This window comes from Suricata suricatta, chromosome 1 (assembly GCF_006229205.1).
Source record: "Suricata suricatta isolate VVHF042 chromosome 1, meerkat_22Aug2017_6uvM2_HiC, whole genome shotgun sequence".
Classification (NCBI taxonomy): domain Eukaryota; kingdom Metazoa; phylum Chordata; class Mammalia; order Carnivora; family Herpestidae; genus Suricata; species Suricata suricatta.
The window spans coordinates 46,287,192-46,307,858 of NC_043700.1; the positions used below are offsets into that span (position 1 = coordinate 46,287,192).

Consider the following 20,667-nt stretch of genomic DNA (forward strand, 5'->3'; position numbering starts at 1 on the left):
ATCGAGCTTTGTCATGGAATTGGCCACTCCCTGGGCCACATGCAGCACACAGAAATGAGGACTGTGTTACAGGGGGGAGGTAGAGATGGACAATGGAAAGAGAGCGGCCTTCTATCTGTATGGAAGCCACTGATTTTTTATACATATTTAACAGTAAAAGAACGTAAGATCTTTTATCTATATGTCATTCTAAATGTAGATATATTTTTATGTCATTATAATCAGTATATAAGCTTCATTTCCTGTCACTTAACATTTTCATCCCAATATTTTCATGTATCACCACCACTCATACTTTAGTCATAGAGTTTATCATCATCGATATTGTGTAGAATCCCCTTTAAGCATTGCCCTGAGGACTTTGTTCTGATTTTACTATCTCACTGTTATAAATCATAGAGGTATGAACATCTTTGTGCAAATGATCTGTGATCTCCTCTTTTATGTTTTATGTTTTTTTAAATTTATTTTTGAGCAACAGAGAGACAGTGCGAGCAGGGGAGAGTCAGAGAGAGAGAGAGAGAGGGAGACACAGAATCCGAAGCAGGCTCCAGGCTCTGAGCTAGCTGTCAGCACAGAACCCGACATGGGGCTTGAACCCACTAACCGTGAAATCATGACCTGAGCCAAAGCTGGACGCTTAACCGACTGAGCCACCCAGGCGCCCCTCCCCTTTTATATATATGTGATGCGTTTCCCCAGGTTGGATGATGGGGTCATTATGTGTGAGTTGCTTTATATTTAACCAGCTTGCCTTCAGAAATTCTGAATTCTGAATCAACTCTGGCAATTGTGCCCATTTCATTTCATGGCCATAAACATAAGACTTTATTATCTTTCTGTAGGTGTCTTGGCTTAGTTAATAGATTTGTAACAGTACCTCAAAGTTGTTTTCATTAGCATTCTTAACTGCCGAGGATTTTTCCATCTGTTTTTAATTTCCTCAAGTCTTTTCACATACAGGTGGCATCCTGCTTGCTTGACAGGGCATCTAAATTGCTGTTTTATCCAATTTGCAGGAAAATGAAAGCTGATTGCTGCAGGGTACAGATGGAGGGCATGGTCATGTTTAATGGTTTTGATATGTGTTTACATAAAGCAAATTTGTATACTGGATCTGCGAAGAGGAGCAGATTGGGGATTGGCAGGTGGAGAGGCTTGTTAGCGAGGATGTTTTAGCTCTTTTCAAGGTGGTAATGGACAAGGGGACAACAGTTGGAACTGACTTTGTACTTTCTCGTGGGAAAAAGTAGTGCTGGTGTTTTCTTTGTGTTGTTGATTTTTTCCTGTTTATTAAATGTGCCATAAGAGAAGACAAAAAAATAAAAGTTTACATTGCCATCATCGTTACGCATAAAAATATATCCAAGGCTAGTGTTGCTTGTCGGGCTGTGCTGCCCATTTAGAAACTACTGAGCTTACGTGAAAGTTTTTGTTTGAGCGGAATACTGGGGCCACACAGAGTGGCAGTGTTCATCTGACCTACCCGCTCTGCATGTGTGGAGACAAAGCCCAGGGGGGGAGGTGTTCGCTGAATGGATTTGAGCTGTAAGCACAAACTTGCATTTGTTGGGCTCAGGGGGGAAATCTGAGGGGCATGTGAGTGGCTCAGTCAGTTAAGCATCTGACTCTTAGTTTCAGCTCAGGGCATGAGCTCAAGGTTCCTTTGCTGACCGACCTGGGCTGTTTGGGATTCTCTCATTCTCTCTGACCCTGCCCAGCTCACGTGTGCACGCACGCACACACACACACACACACACACACACACACACACACACTCTTTCTCTCTCTCTTTCTAAATAAATAAATAAACTTTAAAAAAGAAGGGAAATCTGAGTCCTGGCCCTGCTGGCGCCTCTTAACAAAGGCAAGAGGCTCAGTCACTTTTTCTCCTCCTCCAAATGGGAAGAACACCTGCTTTGAGCAATAATCAACAAGATAGCAAGAGTGCAGATACCTTGAAAAGTGTGTGGTCCTGCAATTGTGAAGACCCTCTTCCCTCCTGTCTCTCCGTTGCAGTTTTTTCAATCCTCGACTTGGATGAAGGAGTAGGGGAGTAGGGTCTGCCTTTTGCATGGCAGTGGGGCAGCGGGCACCTGTGCTTCGTCCTATGGCCAGAATTATATAAGTATACAACCATTTGAAACCAGCAATGCCGTTCTCACTTCCCAAGACTCCACTCTCCCGTCCCTCCTGCCTCATACGACGGAGCCCCCACGGCTCCCAGGGCTCTGCGTGTCCTCCCCTGAGAATGCAGCCCCACAAACCCCAGCTGCCTGGGCCAGCAGTGCTGCTGATGTGGTCACGTCTATGCAGAGCCCTGGGGAAAATCACTGTTCTTTTCTTAGGGATTTTCTAGCAGCCCCAAAATGCACTGATCTTTCTGGGAGCCAGATCACAGTGACTCACCGTGACTTCGCAGATAGCTTAAACCCCATTTTTTTTAACGCATGCTGTTGCTAAACCATATCTTCCTCATTCCAGGTTGGGGAAGATTATTTTTTAATCTTTGTGAAGAAATTTACATTTATCCCATCTCACCAGTTGTTTTGTTATGCATGGCATGTCTTACCAACCTATGCAGATTTCAGGGGTCCTTTGTGGCCTGCAATTAAAGTCCCAACCTCTCCCACTCCTGTGCTTAACTTGGCACTTCTTGTCTGATAACCACAAACTCCTTAATGCCAAATTAAAAGGTGTGAACAAGGGCCAATTAAATTAGCAGTCGGCCCCCAAGTGAATATAGACACTCGATCAGCAGTCGGTGGAGAAACCATTTGACCGGTTATGAATTCACCTGCTCGTCATCTGCCCTCTTCATTAACCTCTTGAGAAAATGGGGAAGCACTTGGTCAAATACCCAACTGAAGCACTGATTGGTCACAGCACCAAATTTCCCTGCTCAACAGCTAACTCTGTAATGCACACCGACAGGGAAATGCGAGTCGCTGGGGTTGAAGGCTGGGGGAAAAGGAAAAAGTGGAGATCGTGACTCCAAGTGGAGAAGCTGGAGAAGAATTTAGTTTCAGGTTAGAGATGACAAAGAACGTGGTTTTGAAAGCTACAAGCTTTAAGAGGCTGGACAGTAACAGAAGGCCCTTGGAGGGAGAAGCACATCTGAAAACTCTGTGCTTCCGTGCACCTTGTATATTGCTGTCTCGAAGTGCCTTGGTGAGACTGCAGGACCAACCGCAAGGGTCAAGGGTCAGAAGTGGCTGGAGGCAAGTCCTCTGAAATCTGACTCTGAAATGTGCCCCCATCCCCCACCCCACGCTGCCCCAACCACTGTCCAGGCAGAGGTGTGCCAGAACCAGCTCTCACAAGCTGATGACACCCATTCCTCCCCTAGCCCATTTTCAGCAAAGTCACATTGACGGTTTGCGATCAGCCACGGAAGCATTTACACCAGGGAAATTGGCAAATGCTACAAATTAGGTCACCTTTCCACTGCATTACCCATTGTGAAATGCTTACGGGGACCCCACTGGAACTGCCCTGCTGCCTCCCAGCTCACACCTGTGCTTCGTCCTATGGCCAGAATTACATAAGTATATACATTTTAACACTTATTTATTTTGGGGGGGAGGGGCAGAGAGAGAGGGGAACAGAGGATCCAAAGCGGGCTCGGTGCTGCCAGCAAGCAAGGTTCAAACCCAGAAACCATAAGATCATGACCTGAGGCGAAGTCAGACACCTAACTGACTGAGCCACCCAGGCACCTCCAGAATTATATTTTTTTAACGTTTATTTATTTAATTTGAGAGACAGCATGAGAAGGGAAAGGGGGCAGAGAGAGAGAGAGAGAGAGAGAGAGAGAGAGAGAATCCCAAGCAGGCTCTGCACAGTGCAGAGCCCGATGCAGGGCACGAACTCACCAACTGTGAGATCATGACCTGAGCTGAAATCAAGAGTCAGACGCTTGGTCGACTGAGCCACCCAGGCGCCCCCAGAATTATTATTTTTTTTAAATAAAAGTCTGCTTCTCCACAGGGTAAAGTTCAAATTCCTTACCATGTTGCCACCGTCTCTCATTTCCCAACGCCCCTACCCACTCTCCTCCCTGGCCCTACATTATGTAATGTGGTTTCCTGATCTTGCTGCGTCATCTTTTCCTGAGATACTGGGGCCCCCACAGGCAAGTGCTCTTCTGGGCTCCTCAAGCAGACCAGCATGAACCCCTGTCAGATCCCATATCATGCAGTGCCTAGTTTGTGTTTATCTCTTTCCTCTTTACTAGATTATGAGTCTCTGCTGGACAGGGACCCTCTTTCTTCTTCTGTTTATCTGCATATCTCTGGAGTCTGGCATGGCGCCCAAAAGATAGGAAGGCAGAAATGGGGGGAGGAGAAGAAGGGAAGAATAGGAGAGGGGAGGGAGGAAGGAAGGAAAGGTGGGGGGAAGGGGGAAGAGAAGAAGGCTAAGGGAAGGGGAAGGGAGGAAGGAGAGACCAAAGTAGCCACAATTACTCATGAATCGGCCTATAAGGAGCAAGGCTGGGGGGGAGGGGCAGTGGAGCCCAGAGGCCACACAGGAGGTGAGCAGAATCCGCCTAGCCCTAGGAATCAAAGTCCTTGAACTAGTGAAAAGAACAGTAACAAGGAGGAACAGGGCAATGCGGCTCTGTTGCACCCCTCTGCCCCCCAGCTGAAAGCGAGCCTCACATCAGCTGGCCTCTGGGTTGGTAGGTGCTAGCAACAGAACGATCCTGGAGTGGGGTGATGCGTGTGGGGGCGGTGAGCTGCAAGTGTGTAGAGCCTCAATAGATGCTTTTTGAATTACATTGAATTATAGCTGGGGATAATCACAACCTTTCTGGTTCCTTCCTTCAAGAGGTGATGGGGAGGGATGCTTGGAGCAGAGGGGAAGGGATTAACCAAGTGACTGATTGGGCGGTCCCAGAGTGGGCACAGCCCTGGCCCCGCAGGAAGCAGGGCTGAAAGGGCCCGGGCTGGAGGGGAGGTGTGTGCTGTGTGGCACCAGCAGGGCCCGGCTTGCCCAGAAATGCAGGCCTGGCTCCCTGAGACTGCAAGGTCACTGCCAATTAGTTAAGTGGCTGCTCTCAGCAGGCCTTTGCAGAGGAAAGGCATGTGTGTTCCCCATTTCGTTGATGTGGAAACAGCAAGAGGAAGTGACTCAGAGACAGAGTGGAAATAAAACGTGTGTCTCGTGACATTCTGGCTTCTGCTAGATCCAAAGGGCTTTTGCCGTGGCTGTCTCCCGTGACGCTTCCTTCCATGCTTTGGTGGTGTTGTCAGGACAGATGATGGCCCTATGTGTGTGCAAAGAATGGGAGATAGGGGTGACCTTTTCAGGTGGGCAGGCATCGGGAGGAAGGTGGGTGTTGGAGAAAAGGCAGCCTCAGAGCAGTGGAGACAGAAGGGGCTGGTCCCAGACTCGCTAGGCCAGGCTAATGTTTTACAAGTAGAGGCTGGTACTGGGTTTCTGATTCTTTCTTCTGCCAAGTCACAGGCACTTAAAAAATACATGTGTCAGGGAATTTACAGAGGTAACCTCTGATTCTCCAGAAAATTCTGCAGAATAGGTAATATCAGCCTCATAAACCAAGAGAGGAAACTGAAGTTTAGCATGGTGACCTTGTCCAGATCACGCAGCTGGGAAGTGGCAGAGACTAAAGAGCACCACGTTGCCTGACTCTGAAGTGCATTGTGAGTAATGCCACAGACTTACGTAGCATGACAGCCTCAAGGACACAAGTTTTAAACCCAGATCTGGTGAGTCAGGTGAGTGTGCCTTCTCCCTGTCATCATGCAATGCATGCAATCTCTCCATCCTCCTTCAGATCATGGGCAGAACTTCCAATCCTTGAGAGAAGGATTTTACCCTCAAGATTCCCAGAATCTGCTCTGACATCTGGTTCTCTGAGAAGCCAAGCTCAATGTCATTCACCAAAGGCTATCATTGTCACTTGATAAAGAAATGAGCATTGGAAAACCAACTAAGGTAGAAAGACATAATGTTAGAATAAAAGACTGCCTTTCAAAAAGAATCCATTGGGCTTTATGATGGATTCTCTGTAGTGTCTTTATTTTTCCCATTTTGCCATGGTCACTGGCATCAAAGGCCATCATCCACCTACCTACTGCTGCTTGGGAACTCTAACCCATCCAGACTGATGTCTTCAGGCCCCAGAGCCTGTTGATGGCAGAGCTGGCTACTATCCACTAAGCATGGTGGCAGGACATGACACCAGCCCTCTAGTCTTTGGCAGTTGACATTGAAACTTGGCCTCTTAGAGAACCAGACGTAAGAGTAGAGGCTGAGAGTCCTGAGAGTAAAATGCACTCTCTCGAGGATTGGAAGTCCTGCCTGGATCTCATGGAGCATGGAGCAGGGGCCATTAGTTGGAATGGTGGCATGATGTCAGAGAGAAGGTGTACACATCTGACTCATTTGACCCTGGTGCTTGGAGCAGCCATGCCACATAAGTCTGGGCATTACTCATAATGGACTTCAGGGTGAAGCAACATGGTGTCCTTAAGTCTCTGCTGCTTACCAGCTGTGTGATCTGGACAAGGTCATCTCACTAGGCCTCAGTTTCCCTTTTGGGGCATATGAATTTTGGGGGAAATTCTATCCTGCAGAATTTTCTGGAGAATCAGAGATTACTTACATAAATTCCTGGCACACAGTATGTGTTCAATAAAGACATAACGTGATGCTACAATGTCTTCAACTGCAAGATTGTATTTTTCTGTGACATTGATGCTTGTGAACCTGTCAGCTTCCCGTGCTGGGAACGCAGCCCTGGGCACAGTGGTAACCCAGAGACTCTGAAGGGACTGAAATCCTGCTTCAGGACTGCGTCCTTTTGGCAGGTGAATGTCTTGCCATTCAGGAAGAGTATCATTAATTTTCTTCCTGAAGACTTCAGGGACTCAGAGATTATGCAGCTTCCCTTACTACCCATTACAGTTTTGGGCCAATGCATTCTTTTAGCCAATCAAAACCTTTCCTGTTTTAATTTGAACCCATTTCCTTGTTTTTGTTATTCTTTGACTTGGATTTGGGCAGATCTGGGTTGGGAGGCAAGCTGGAGCCCATGATGGCTCAAATCCAGGGTTTCCGCTGGTGCCAGATGACCTTCTCTCCTCGCACACTGCTCACAGGGGCTGGGACAGGGATGAGATGCAGGGAGGAATTACCAGGCTTGGGGGGAGGGGTGCAGGTCTTGACTGGAAAAACGGACAGCACTTTTGGCTCACAAGTTGAGAGTCAGAGGATTTGAAGGTCATCAAAATACAGAGACAACCTAGTGGTGAGAAATTCAAGTAATCAGGCAAAATCTGGAGAAATAGACAAGTTCTGTCATCAGAAACAGGAGCTAGAGTCAGTCAGTGGATTATTCTCATCTCACCCAACTCTGTGTTTAGTAACATACACTGGTGGCTTGAAACCAGCCATGGTGGGAATATTTACACCATGGAAATTGGCTAATGCTGAAAATCTGAATTTTTCCTCCCTGGAAGGGGGAACAAGACATAGGAAACACAGATAATCAGACAAGATTTTGGAAAATAGGTGAGTTATAACCATGATGATAAAGCCTTTCATTTGTGCTCAGCTTTATTGCTTATAATGAATTTTCATTTACATGTTTGCACTTTGTCCTCACAAACCCTCTATAAGGAAAACAAGGCAGGGAGCATTACCCCCATTTTATAAGTGAGGCAAAGGAAGGTGAGAGGGGTTAAGTAACTTGCCCAGAGTTTTAGAGCTGGCCAGAAAAAGAGCTGGCAGAGACAAGAAGAGAAGCCTGCACGTGAGGTTGAGAGCTATGTTCTGCAAGAGCCTGAAGGCAGGTGGCTGACGATTCCTTACATCACACCTTTCGGTTACTCTGCTTTAGAAAGTTTTGGGGGGATCCCTTGGCAGTCCATTGAAGACTAGAGCTGACAGATGGGAGTTTGGGTGCTCTTGAGGACGTTTCCGTGTGTCAGTGGAGATGTGGTACCACCTTTCTGGGTCCACGTCTTTTGGCCAAATACATGAGTCCCCTCCGGGAACTCTCACAACTGAGTTCAAGCTTGAGGAGGTGATGCTCCCTAAGCCAGAGGACCTCAGGATTCTTCACAGACTGGGGATATTCAATGCCAAGTTGACACATTCCTCCTCACATGGAGTTTGTGCCAACGTCTGTAGTATCAAGAGATACTAACTTCTTCAGAGGCAGATGGGAAAGTGGGAAAAACTTTGTACTTGAATTCAAATCTGCTCTGGGATCCAAGTTTGCTACCCAGCAAACAGGAATCCTTGACCAGATAGCTTAAAATTTCCTTATGTTTTCTCATCTGTGAAATGGGCATACTCACCAGTGTCCATCTCCAGGGAGATGCTTAAGTATAAAGCACACTTTTGGAATAAATAACTGGAGGATACTGCTGGAAAAGATTAAAGGCAGACCTGCAGGACTTACTCTGGCTGAAGGTAGAAATAGAGCCTGAGTGACTGGAATTGATTTGCAAAAGTATTTTAATAGGAGCCATGTTGACCACTAGAAACGATGGCTCCTAAACTAAAGACCTGGAAAAACTGATGAAAATAAGAAACCAGGGTCCTCTAGGCATGTTGGTGGTGGCCAATGCATCCATCTGGGTGGGCTGTGCTCAGAGAATTCTTCTCTTTGCTCAGGGCAGAGGTGGGGGCTGGCTCCTGAACGGGCTGGATGCTACCCTGTCATTCTGGGTAAGGTGGGTCAACTATCTGGCTGCAATTTCTCATCATTCCATTTTTTCCTTAATAGACCTTAATTTTTTTTTTTGGCACAGTTTTATGTTCATAGCAAAATGAAGAAGAAGGGGCAGAGATTTCCCATATATCCCCACCCGCACACATGCACAGCGTCCCCTACTGTGGATGTCCTCCCCCAGGGTGGTACATTTACCACAACAGACTTCACATCACGATCACCCAGAATCCATAGTTTACACTAAGGTTCGCTCTTGATGTTATACACTCCATGAGTTTGGACAAATGTCTAATGATTTATATCCATCATTATGATATCATACAGAGTACTTGCAGTGCCTTAGAAATCTTCTGTATTCAGCCTATTCATCTCTTCTTTCCCCCAGCTCCTGGAAGCCACTGACCTTTCTACTGTCTCTGCAGTTTTGCCTTTTGCAGAATGTCATATAGTTGGAATCAAACAGTGTGTAGCCTTTTCAGATTGGCTTCTTTCAGTTAGATGCATTTAAGTTTCCTCAGTGTCTTTTTGTGGCTTGATGGAGCCTATCTTTTTAGCACTGAATAATATTCCATCGTCTGGATGTACCACAGATTATTTACCCATTCACCTACTGAAGGACATCTTGGTTGCTTCTGAGTTTTGGTGTTATGATAAAGCTGCTATAAACATCCATGTGTAGGTTTTTGTGTGGACATAAGTTTTCAACTCCTTTGGGTAAATACTAAGGAGCACTATTGCTGGATCGTATGGTAAGAATATGTTTAGTTTTGTAAGCAACCATCCAACTGTCTTCCAAAGTTTGCACCAACAATGAATGAGAGCTCCTTTTGCTCTGTGTCCTCGTCACATGCTCACATGCTCTTGGCGGCTCCAATTTAAAAGCACTGTGTTTCATTGACTGCAGCTGCACGCGTTTAATTTTTTTAATGTTTATTTATTAATTTTGAGAAATAGAGAGACAGAGCATGAGTGGGGGAGGGGCAGAGAGACAGAGGCACAGAATCTGAAGCAGGCTCCGGGCTCTGAACTGTCAGCACAGAGCCTGAGGCAGGGTTCAAACTCACAAACAAGGAGAGTTCTGGTTTTTTTTTTTTTAATGTTTTTTTATTTTTGAGAGACAGAGAAAGACAGTGCAAGCAGGGGAGGGTCAGAGAGAGAGAAAGAGGTACAGAATCTGAAGCAGGCTTCAGGCTCTGAGCAAGCTGTCAGCACAGAGCCCAACACGGGGCTCAAACCCACAAACCATGAGATCATGACCTGAGCCGAAGCCGGATGCTTAACCGACTGAGCCACCCAGGTGCCCCACAAACAAGGAGATTCTAACTCACCTACTCTATCTCTGTCCCTTGTTCTGCCTGTCAGAAAGGGCTTGTCTGCTTCACTCTTAACTTCAGCCCAATGGCACACAGAATATGTAAAAATGGGGGTTCTCAGGTTGCACCAGATTTTTTGAATTTTACTGACATGCTATTTCTACTTATTCTTTCTCAAACTCTTCCTCCATGTTTCAGAGAGTCCCTGGGGCATCCCCTGTGTGCTCACTGGCCCCACAACCCTTTGGATGAGAATATGGTCTGGGCCAGTGGGCATCTCCCAAACTGCAGCCCAGCCCTGTCATTGGGGATGCCTGGAAGCAATGTTATGTGACCTACAGCTGCTGTGGCCATAGCCCTTGAGGACTCAGGCCAGCACTCTGCCCATCGTCTGGCCACCCCTGATGGAAGGGACATGCCCTGCCCTTCCCTCGTCCTCACAGCATCTTCATGCCCTCATAACACACACTGGCTGCTTAAAAGGAACAAGTTCTTGAAGCTGACAACTGTCCACACCCTCCCTGCTAGTGTCTGGCATGGTGTGAATAGGTGACCATAACTTTGGTTCTGGTTCTAAAATACTTGCCTCCACATGTGTGTTTTTATGTTGCCAACCCCATCCTTTTGGTCACAACTGGTGGTCTAAAAATGTCCTCTAGAATCACAGTGTCTTGTTAGAGGGGAGATAATTTTTCTGTAAGAATGAATTCAGAATGAGAGGTAAGGTTAGTATAGAAAGGTAGCTCCCAGCCCAGGCTAAATGTTAGAAAAATCCTTGGAAACTTAAAAATGTCAGGCCTTCCCACAGGCCAATTCAGTGGCCATCTTTGGGCACAGGACTGGATTTAGTCTTTCTTAAAAGCTTCCCAGGGGATCCTAAGGTGGAGCCAAGATTGACACCACCAGCCTGCAGATAAAACTTGCATCGTTTCCTTGGGGTGCTCCTGCTTTAGAGCAGTGAGGAGTAAACCCTATAGGGTTGTGCTGGATCAAGAGGACAGGGGCCACTTTGCAGGGACTCAGGGAGAACTAAGATTCCTGGGATTCTCAGTCTATAGACGTGTGGACCAAACTGTCATCCAAACTGGGTTTTTGGTTGACAAAAAGGCCCAGGGGCCCAGCCTAACCCTTTCCCACCTGGCAAAGGACTTCTCAAATTGGGCTGTGGGAGTGCTATTCTTCTAGAATTCTCCTGTGTGCAATGAACAATGTGCTGTATGATGACTTCCTGTGGGACTGAGGCCTCCTGCCCAGAAAGTTCGGGCTAGCAGCTGTGGGTGGGGGCAGACAAAGCCATCAGCGGATCACCTGGCCCCCAACCTGGGCCCTTTCCTGCCTTCTCCGTTGCAGCTCCCTCGGGGCCACCCATTCTCTGATTCTGCTTCTTCTCTTGTCCCTGTTTCTCTCCTGCTATTTTCTACTGTCTCGCTCTTTGCTTTTTCTGCTCAGCTGTGCCTTGGAACCATGCTGTGGCCGCCTCCTTGCCCAGCTGCGCTTGCAAAGTGTGGGCCTCTTGCCTAGGAGCCAGTGTAGGAGGAAAAATGTGATAGAGAGAGGGGCTTCTAGAAGAGAAAGCTCCCAGCCTGGGAGCGCAAGGTCCTGGGGTTTTATACCCGGATGTTGTTACAAACCGCTCCTTTGTGGTTCAGCTTCCCCCAGTCAATAAAGCTGGATGCCTTTAAGGGGAGTTTTTGAGAATGGGAGCAAGTGTGATTTACTGAGTTCTGGAGCTTGGTGGGTGCCCTCCCTGGGGCATGAGGCATGCGGGCCTTCTCGGACTCATTTCGGGGCTGTCCCTCTGCTGTCTCCACAGGACTGCGATGTGCCGGTCCTAGCTGCCGCCTGAGAGGATGTCTGGGGTGTCCGAGCCCCTGAGCCGAGTGAAGGTGGGCACGTTACGTCGGCCCGAAGGCCCCCCAGAACCCATGGTGGTGGTGCCAGTAGATGTGGAAAAGGAAGATGTGCGGATCCTCAAGGTGTGCTTCTATAGCAACAGCTTCAACACCGGGAAGAACTTCAAGTTGGTTAAATGCACTGTGCATACCGAGATCCAGGTAAGTGTGGAAGGAAGTACCTGCTCTATCCAATTGTCTGCCTCTTGTCTGTCTGTCCCCTTCCCGGGCAGCTGAGCAGCCCTCCTTCAGCCTAGCAGGCTCTCCTGTGTCCACTCTCAGCCTGCAGCACCAGGTCCCCTCCCTGGAGATCTACAAGCAACTTCACTGGGGGGACAGATTTGATAGTCTTCATTTGAACTCCAGATCATTTGCCTTATCTTTGCTTCATCTAATGTCAACTCATTGAAGATTTATGACATTTGAAGCCCCGCAAGGGACATAAGAGCTCCCCCCCCATGTGTATACACTCTTATAGAATTGGGGTTAGAGATATATGCAAGGGATCACATTCGAAAATTGAACAAAAATGGTGTTAAGACACGTGTCTAGTGCTTAGAGAAAGGAGGCTGGAGGATGATAATGATCTAGAGATGCCCTGACCAGGTGGATGGTTGTCAGGCACTTTCTGAGACAGCTTCAGTTGGCTCATTCTCATCCAGGGTCATGGAACCTGTTTTGCAGATGTGGGTGCCCACCATCATTCAGGCACCTAGACATCAGGAAGCCAGTTCACCTTATCATCAAAGGCATCTTTACAGTACGCTGATTTTAAACACATGCATTGATTGACCATTTACTGTGTACAGCCTAGATCCATCCCTCCACACACATTATCTCTTTGAATCCTTCCAAAAACCCCATGAGTTAGCTAGAGTGAGGATATCCCTTTTCACTGCCCAGTGTATCCCCTTCTGATGATGCAAATGAAAGCCAATTGGTTTTCAGAAGGTGCTTTGGTGGGTTTGTAATTTGAACAAAAGAAACAGGACTTTGGAGAAAACTAACCAGCTTTGAGAAAACTGGATGAACCCTTTTTCAATCTCTTCATCTCTGATCCTTCCCCTGTTGCAAAAGTCAGTATCTCCCAAGTTCAGTGAGTATCTCTTCTAGTTGCTGCTGGAAGCAGCCACTCCACATCTTTCTCCTTACCTGCCTTCTGTATATCACAGCACAAGCTGTGCTTCAATACACCAGAGCAGAATGTAATCGGTCGAGCCACTGCCTTGCCCGGTTAGCAAGTTGGTCATGGTTCAGTTACTACCTCTGCTCCCTGTAACTGACTTGATAAGTGCCTTATTTGTTCATTTTGTGGTTCCAGAAATGTAGGTAGAGTTGTGTCCTGAGAGTAAGTGCTGGGGTACCTTCTTCCAGAGAGGTGTTTTCAAATCTCATTAACTGTTTACTTCTTGAGACTTCCTTTGAGTATATTATCTTTGCAGTTGGCTGATGTCATCCACTGTGGGTTCTACTAGTTTAATTTTCAGAAGTGAACCTACCTTCTGAGTTTGGAAGGGGAGGCACCTCCCTGCCCTATATGCTGAAAACCTGAAAGCATCTGATTGGTCTAGATTAGGAATTGTTCTACAGAGTTACAGTGAAAAGGGACACTGAAAGATAGGTACTTTCCAAGAGTAAGGAACAGCAAAAACAAAAGCAGAGAGGCTGCTATTGAGTAGTTCGGTTGGGGTAATATGTGTGATATTTAGAAAAGTGTCAAAGTTAAGATCAGAAAGGAAAGTTGATGACAGATAAGGGAGGGCCTAGAATGTCAGACTGAGAAATTTGGACTTGGACAGGCACTAAAGGAGCAACACAAAGTTTTTAAGAAAGAAAGACGCTTTCCTGGAGCTGATGATGTGCTGAGTGCATAAGGGGAAAAAATACAGTGGGCCTGTAGGAAAGAAAATGAGACTCAAGCCTAAGAAGAATGGCTCATACTCAAGACATTGTCTGGGTGTGAGAGCAAAGATAAAGAAGAAAAAAGAAAGAAGTGATGGCCTTCTAGGAAGTGATGTCCAAGACTTAGATTTGCCTATTTCCAATCTGCTTCATAGGCAAAAATGGCACCTGGTTATTGAAAATAGCCACAGCTTTAAAGTCAACCAGACCCTGAGCCAGATACTGCTGCACCCTTATTGGTTATATGACCTTAGGCCCAATACTTAACCAAGCTGACTTCAGTCTCCTCACTTGGGTATTATGTCCACCTTAGCCTTGTTATAAGGACTGAGGTGGTAGATGGGAAGCACCTTTCATATGGTAGAAGCTTGATCTTTGGAAGCTACCGACTGAGTGAGTATTAGGTCATTTTCCCCACTCAGGAGTCCAAGGATTTTTTAATTTCTCATAGAATAAAGTTCAAATTTCTTCTTTTAATGTTTATCCACTTCTCTGTCCTATTTTCAAAGAGAGAAGTAAGATGATCAGATTGGTGTTTTCGAACAGAATATAATGTCCTGCAAGGTGTTAAAAAGTATGTCCAGGAGAAGGGGTTTATGGTCAAAGAAGTCTGGTGAATGCTTGGTTAAACAATTTAAAATAGATTCTTTGTGACAGGACTTCCTAAAACCTTAAATATGCTGATATGTGTGGTAAATCACTAAGAAAGGGCCACAAAGGAGATGTTTTCTTAACTAAGCCATTTCTTATTTGCCTAAGAAATCTTTCTTTTAAAAGGTGGACCACTAGTTCTCTGGAAAATAATTTAAGGATATGTTTTTCCCTCAACCCTGATAGCAGTACCAAAAGGGCAAGAGAGAGGAAAGGCTGGGGACAGGAGATGGATTAGGGAGCCGTGGCCATAGTGCAAGCGGGAAATGATGAGGGCCTGAATTAAGGGAGTGGCATTGGAGCAATGACAAGTCAACACATCTGAGTACATCTAAGGAGGCAGAGTCAAGAGAATTTGATGATTAACTGGATATAGGGAGGGAGAGAAAGGAAGGAGACAAGAATGACTCAAGCTTTTGCTTGGGTAACTGAATAGGTGTCAGGACCATTCATTGAGATACCAACAGAGACAGGAAGGGCGTTCTGAGATTTCAGCTTTACATGTGTTGTGTTTGAAGTGCTTATGAAACACCCCCATGGAGGAACATGGTCCTGGAGCTCAGAAGGGAGGAAGGACCCAGAGAGAAGGATTTTGGAGTCATTATGATGGATATGATGTGAATAGATGGGATCACCCACAGAGAATGAGTAGAGCAAATGAAGAAGAATTATAACTAGGAAGCCCTGAGAAAGCAACTTCTAAGAGGCTGATAGAGAAAAGGGGTTAGATAAAGTGAAAAGAAGAATTTTCCAGAGAAAGATGAAAAGAACTAAGAGAATAGGCAGGGGATACAAAGGTGGAGGAATTTTTGAGGAAAGAATGGTTAGCAGTTTCAGATACTCAGAAAGGTCAAGTCAGAAAAGGCTAAAAATAAGTTCATTGGCTTCAGTAACAGATGCCATGATCTTTTGCTGGGCAATTTCAATGGAGAGATGGAGGCAGAAGCCATTACGAAGTTGGTGGGAGGGTGGAGACAGTGAGTATAACCAATATTTCAGAAAGGTTTTGATCGTGAAAGGAAGGAAAGAGGAGAAGACAAGGGGAACAGTGTTATCAGCAGAGCAAACAGCATATTTCCAACACAGATTTAACAGCAGAGGACAGGAGATGCAAGAATGAAGAAGAGGGAGGTGTCAAGAATGGCCGCTCTGGTTCAGATAGACAGGACCTGGAAGGTCCTGAAGTGGGAAAGTATATGGCAGGTTTGAGTCTAAGACATGTCCAAGGTTGGCTATTTAAACTATACTAAAAATTTTTGGTTTCATCTCATCTTTTGTGTGAAGCAACTGATATAGTAGTTTAAACATATGAATGGCATGAAGTTGCGTTTTTGAAAGATCACTTGAGTTACACAGTGGAAAATGTGGTTGTGGGGAGATGTTAGGTGGCCATTGAAGTGATTCATATGAGAGAGGATGATAGATTAGGAGGGTAGTCATGAAGGTAATGATGATCATGGTGATGATATATTGATAGTGATGATGGTGATGGTGCTGTTGATAGTGGTGGTGATGATATTGAGGTGATGGTCACGGTGAAGATAGTGTTGATGATGATGGTGATGACGGTGGTGATGATGATACTTGTGGTAGTGATAGTGGTGATGGTAGCAGCTAGCACTTTTGAAAGGACATCACATGTATTATCTTACAGACTTCTCAAAAGAACTCTATGAAGCACATGCTAATATTATCTCCATTTTTTATATAAGGAAACAAGGTGCAGAGTAGTTAAGCAAATTTCTAGTAAGTAGTGGAGCCTGTTTTCAAACCCAGTCACCTCACCTCCTCAGCCTGTACTCTTAACCATCATGATCTATGGAGAGAAATGATTATTATCTAGAGAATTCAGGAGATAGAAATGAAAGGTTTCATGGATGGACAGGAGATGCAGGAACATAGAAGAGGAAGGTGGCATCCCTGGTTCAGGTGAAGAGGGTCCCACTCCCTAAGACAAAGAACATTTGAAGAAAAACTTGTTGGAGAGGGAGCAGTTCACAAGTTCAGTTTTGGACCTGTCAAGAGCAATTGAGATGTTCTAACATTTTCACATGAAAATTTTAGAGTAGAATTTTTGATTCACAATTCTGGAGGAGAGAGCAAGGCTGTAGATGAAGAGTTGAGTGTTGTCAGCCTCTGGGGCAGGGGTGGGAGTTGGCGGGGTGGTTGCAGGCATAGCTATGGGTGAGATCATTAATGAAAGAATCCTAAATAATGTCATGATCCATTCTACAAATATTTGTGGAATACCCCATGCACCTGGCACCATACTAGTTATGGCCTGGGGGTATCATCATACTGCAAAAACAGATGCACTCCCTGTGTTCATGGGGCTTCCAGGCCCAGGGAGAACCTTACATCAACGCACACTAGTGAATGAATTTTGACAAATGGAGGCAAGTGCTCTGATAGGAAGAAAGAGGGTCTGTGAGAGAGTTTTAAAATACAAAAAAGCATCAAGGAACATCTCTGCCCTTCAGAACCCATTTCTGGACACTGTGTACAGTTACATACAGGTCCAGACCCAGCTTTCCTGCCTGAGACTCTTGGGGAGTGCCCTCACCCCCCACCCCACTCCTGACTTCTTCCTACACCCTCCTTCCCTAGTGGGGCTTTGTACTTTGACAGATTTTTCTACGTCCAGCTCCTGTCTTCTTCCACCATCCTTTCCATGCTGTTAGCCAAGCATCTGTCCTTCCATAAGAATACACCTGAAATGCTGACACCCCCACATAGCTGTGTCTGATCCAGTAGAAGCACCAGAACATCACCCTGGTATGGTCCATATGGTGTCACATTTCCAAAACAGTTACCTGCATGTGCACTTGCTAATTTTATGTTTTCCTTCTTATTCTGAACTTCTTTCTATGTGAATGCAATAGCCTGATGTTTTCTCTGGGCTGTTAAAAGCTGTGTAAATAAATGCTAGCCCTTGAGCCTAAGATCCAACAGAAAGCAGACAAGTGTTGAAGGGAAGGGAGTGAGTGCCAAATGAGAAATGTATTTTGCTCTTATTGATTTTCTGTTTCCATTCTGCTTGATATTCATAGGAAATTGTGTTTGTTTAGGAGCTCTGAATCTCTCTTGCAAGTGGAGGCTTATATCATTATATATTTCTCTAACATGCTAATTTGCTTGTCTGGGAAAGAGGTTAAGATAACACTTTGTAAACAACTAGCAGAGTGCCACCCAGACATGCCCACACAGGGTGTCTCTCTTTGACTCTTACTAGCTTCTCTTTTATTCTTATTCTCCCTTCCTCTCCTCTCTTCTCTCTCTCTCTCCCTCTCCCTCTCTTGTTTCTCTCTTCCAACCCCCTTTCTCCTCCACACCCCCCACCCATCTTCTTCTGCATAGGCTGACCTTACATCCTGATTTGTGTCAGACAGTCCTAGTATACACACACTGTCCAAAGATGATCATTAACAGTGCCCCTACCAATCTCATGGGCATCATGATTTGGAGGATAAATTATATGGTCACCTACTTGTAAGCCCCATTTTCACTCCTCTCTTTGCCTGACGTACTGACTTGCTGGCTCATGGTGTTTTCTCTCTATGGCTGATGTCACCTGGCCCACTCTCTGCTTGGGCTTATCTGCTCATCAGGGACTTCTATGTCTCATACAGGAGGGTCTCACACAGAAAATAGGTACTTATCTGTGATATGGTGTGGTCATAAGAATGATGGGGGTGGGGGCACCCCCGAAATCCTTTCCCTTGGCCAGCCTCTTTCATGGAAAACAATGTTCAAGATTCATCCTTGTTTTGTCCTGAAATATCAGTATACTGAGAATCCACATTTATATCCTTGAGGAGGACAGAGACTGAGCAGTCTTCCACCTGGTCCAGCTGCATCCTGTCCCTCACAGCAAAGCTTCTAGGCTGCAGGGTTGGCCTGCGGTGCCTCTTACCTGGTGTGAGCAAGGCAGAATCCAGCCCCCATGTAGCTTGCTCTGCACTCACTGACCTCCCCTATAAATCCTGCGGTCATTCTATATAAAATACATTCAAGAATACTCCCAGAAGGGCACATTTCAGATATTGAGACCCATTATCCCTGCCCTATACTTGTTAGATTCAAGTTTAAACCTATCACTTAATGAGACACTGGGTGCTATGGACTGAAAGATTGTGTCCCCTGCAACCCCACAAGTTCATATGTTGAAGCCCTAACCCCCAATGTGATGCTATTAGTAGGTGAGGCCTTGGGGAGGTGATTAGGTCTAGATGAAATCATGAGGGTGGGACCCCTGTAATGAGATTGGTGACCTTTCCAGAAGAGGGAGAGAGACCAGAGCTCTGCCATGTGAGGACCCAGAGAGAAATCAGCCATTTGTGAACCAGTGAGAGAGCTCTCACCAAAAACCAAATCTTCTGGTACCTTGATCTTGGACTTCCAACTTTTAGAACCATGAGATATAAATATTTGCAGTCTGCAGCACTGTTACATCAGCTCAAATGGACGACAGCACAGGGCCAGCAACCCCATGTGCTCAGAGGAGGTGTCTTCAGCCCCAGTGTTCATAGTCTTAGGTTCTTTGTTCCCAGAACAAGCCCTGCTGCCCTCCTTCAGGTGTCTCTAGGGGTGAGACCACAAGGTTGAAGTGCAAGAGGAAGTCCTTATCCTGGAAAGTTGCTGTTTTTAAAAGAAAGGTTGTCCTAAGGAGAACAAACAAAGCCACTCAAGGCTAGCACACCATACATGAGGACAGCCTCTGAAAACCTGAGAGGAAAGGGTTCAGCCAGGAGACCACAAAACATTACCACAGAGACTCTCACAGTGATATAAAAAGGCACGTGTACAAGGACCTCCTCCTTTCTGCACCCCCTCCCCATTTCCTGCGCTTGCTTACCACGCCAGCCCACCCACCCACGGACGCCTGCAGAGGCAAGCGCCAGGCAAACACGCAGAGTTCTGAGCCTCTGTATTTATCTGGATGCCTACATTCATTATATCGACAAATTAGCAGTCAGGTGCCTATGCTTACGTTTCTATTTTTAATCTGGCAGTCACATTGCCGAATGTCCCTGTTAGATAGAGGCTTTTGTCACATCAGAATGAATGCTCTCAGAGTGATAAGTTATGCTAACTTTTATTATTTTGTTCTCCAATCACTTTTGTGTTCACCTCTTCTGGAGGAAGTGCCATATTAAAGGGTTGGCAGAACTCAACAATGGAATCTTCCCTGGCTTCTTCCAGCTTCTGTGGCTCCAGGCTTCCCTGGCTTAGGACTACATGACTCCAATCTCTTCCTCTGTCTTCACATCCCCTCCTCTTCTCCCCTCCGTGTGCCTCTTGTCTGTGTGTCTTTTGGAAGGGCACTTCTCATTGAATTTAGGTGCCACTCAGGAAGTCTAGAAAGATCTCCGCTTGAGATCCTTAACTAAAGTATGTCTGCAAAGACCCTTTTTCCAAATGAGGTTATATTCACAGATTCTGGGGTTTAGGAAGGACATGGACATATCTCTTTGGAGTCGTCATTCAACCCATTGCAGCCATCATTTAGGATCATAGCATCTATTGCTGGTACCCCCATTCCAGTGTACACAGACTCATGTATATAGTATACAGGTCAGAGCGAGCACGTTGCACATGTCTGCGCACCCACACTGAAGTGAAATGACAACAGAGCATGGGTTGATGCCACTTCTCCCCACTGCTGTCCGGGATATCCTGTGGCCACCCTGTGCCCTGGCAGGATGTTTCCTATGACACTGTCACACTATGGGATGCCATAGGCTGGTCCCTTGACTGAATCTCACCCAGTCATGTATCTTGAAATTGGTGACCAAATTTGCAGCACTGGCTCCATGATCTACTCCCATGCCTCCAGCTCAGTTGTCCACCTGCCTGCTTGCTGTCTCCATTGGACATCTGACTTCCCCATGAAGGATCACATCCATAATCCCCTCCTCAAACTCTGCCTCTCTTCTGGTCTTTCCCAACTCAAGCAACTGCAACTCTGCTCTCTCTGTTGATCGTGTCTCAGGCTGTAGACCTCAGAGGCATTCGTGAATTCTTTCTTTCTCTCATGCACTGTATTTAGCCCTTCCGGAAATCCTGTCAACCCTACCATCAGCACACCTGGGTTCTGACCACTTCCTGTTCACCACCTGTCAGCCAGAATAATGCACTTGCCTCATAACTGTTTCTGCCCACAGCCCACTATGGTCCATTCTGTAAGAAGTGACTCTGGTAC

The 20,667-nt window shown here is 46.1% G+C and overlaps 1 protein-coding gene across 3 annotated transcripts in view; it reads left to right on the forward strand.

Annotated features, from left to right (window-relative positions):
- PTK2B (protein tyrosine kinase 2 beta) overlaps nt 1–20,667 on the forward strand; it is a 125,920-nt gene that overhangs the window by 51,054 nt on the left and 54,199 nt on the right. For 2 of the 3 annotated variants that reach the window (XM_029938250.1, XM_029938255.1), the window contains exon 2: nt 11,834–12,074. In XM_029938250.1, the coding sequence (XP_029794110.1) occupies nt 11,871–12,074 (204 nt within the window). In that variant the 5' untranslated portion in view covers nt 11,834–11,870. Of the gene's footprint in view, nt 1–11,833; nt 12,075–20,667 lie in introns of those variants that run through there. The other variant, XM_029938262.1, reaches the window with a different exon arrangement.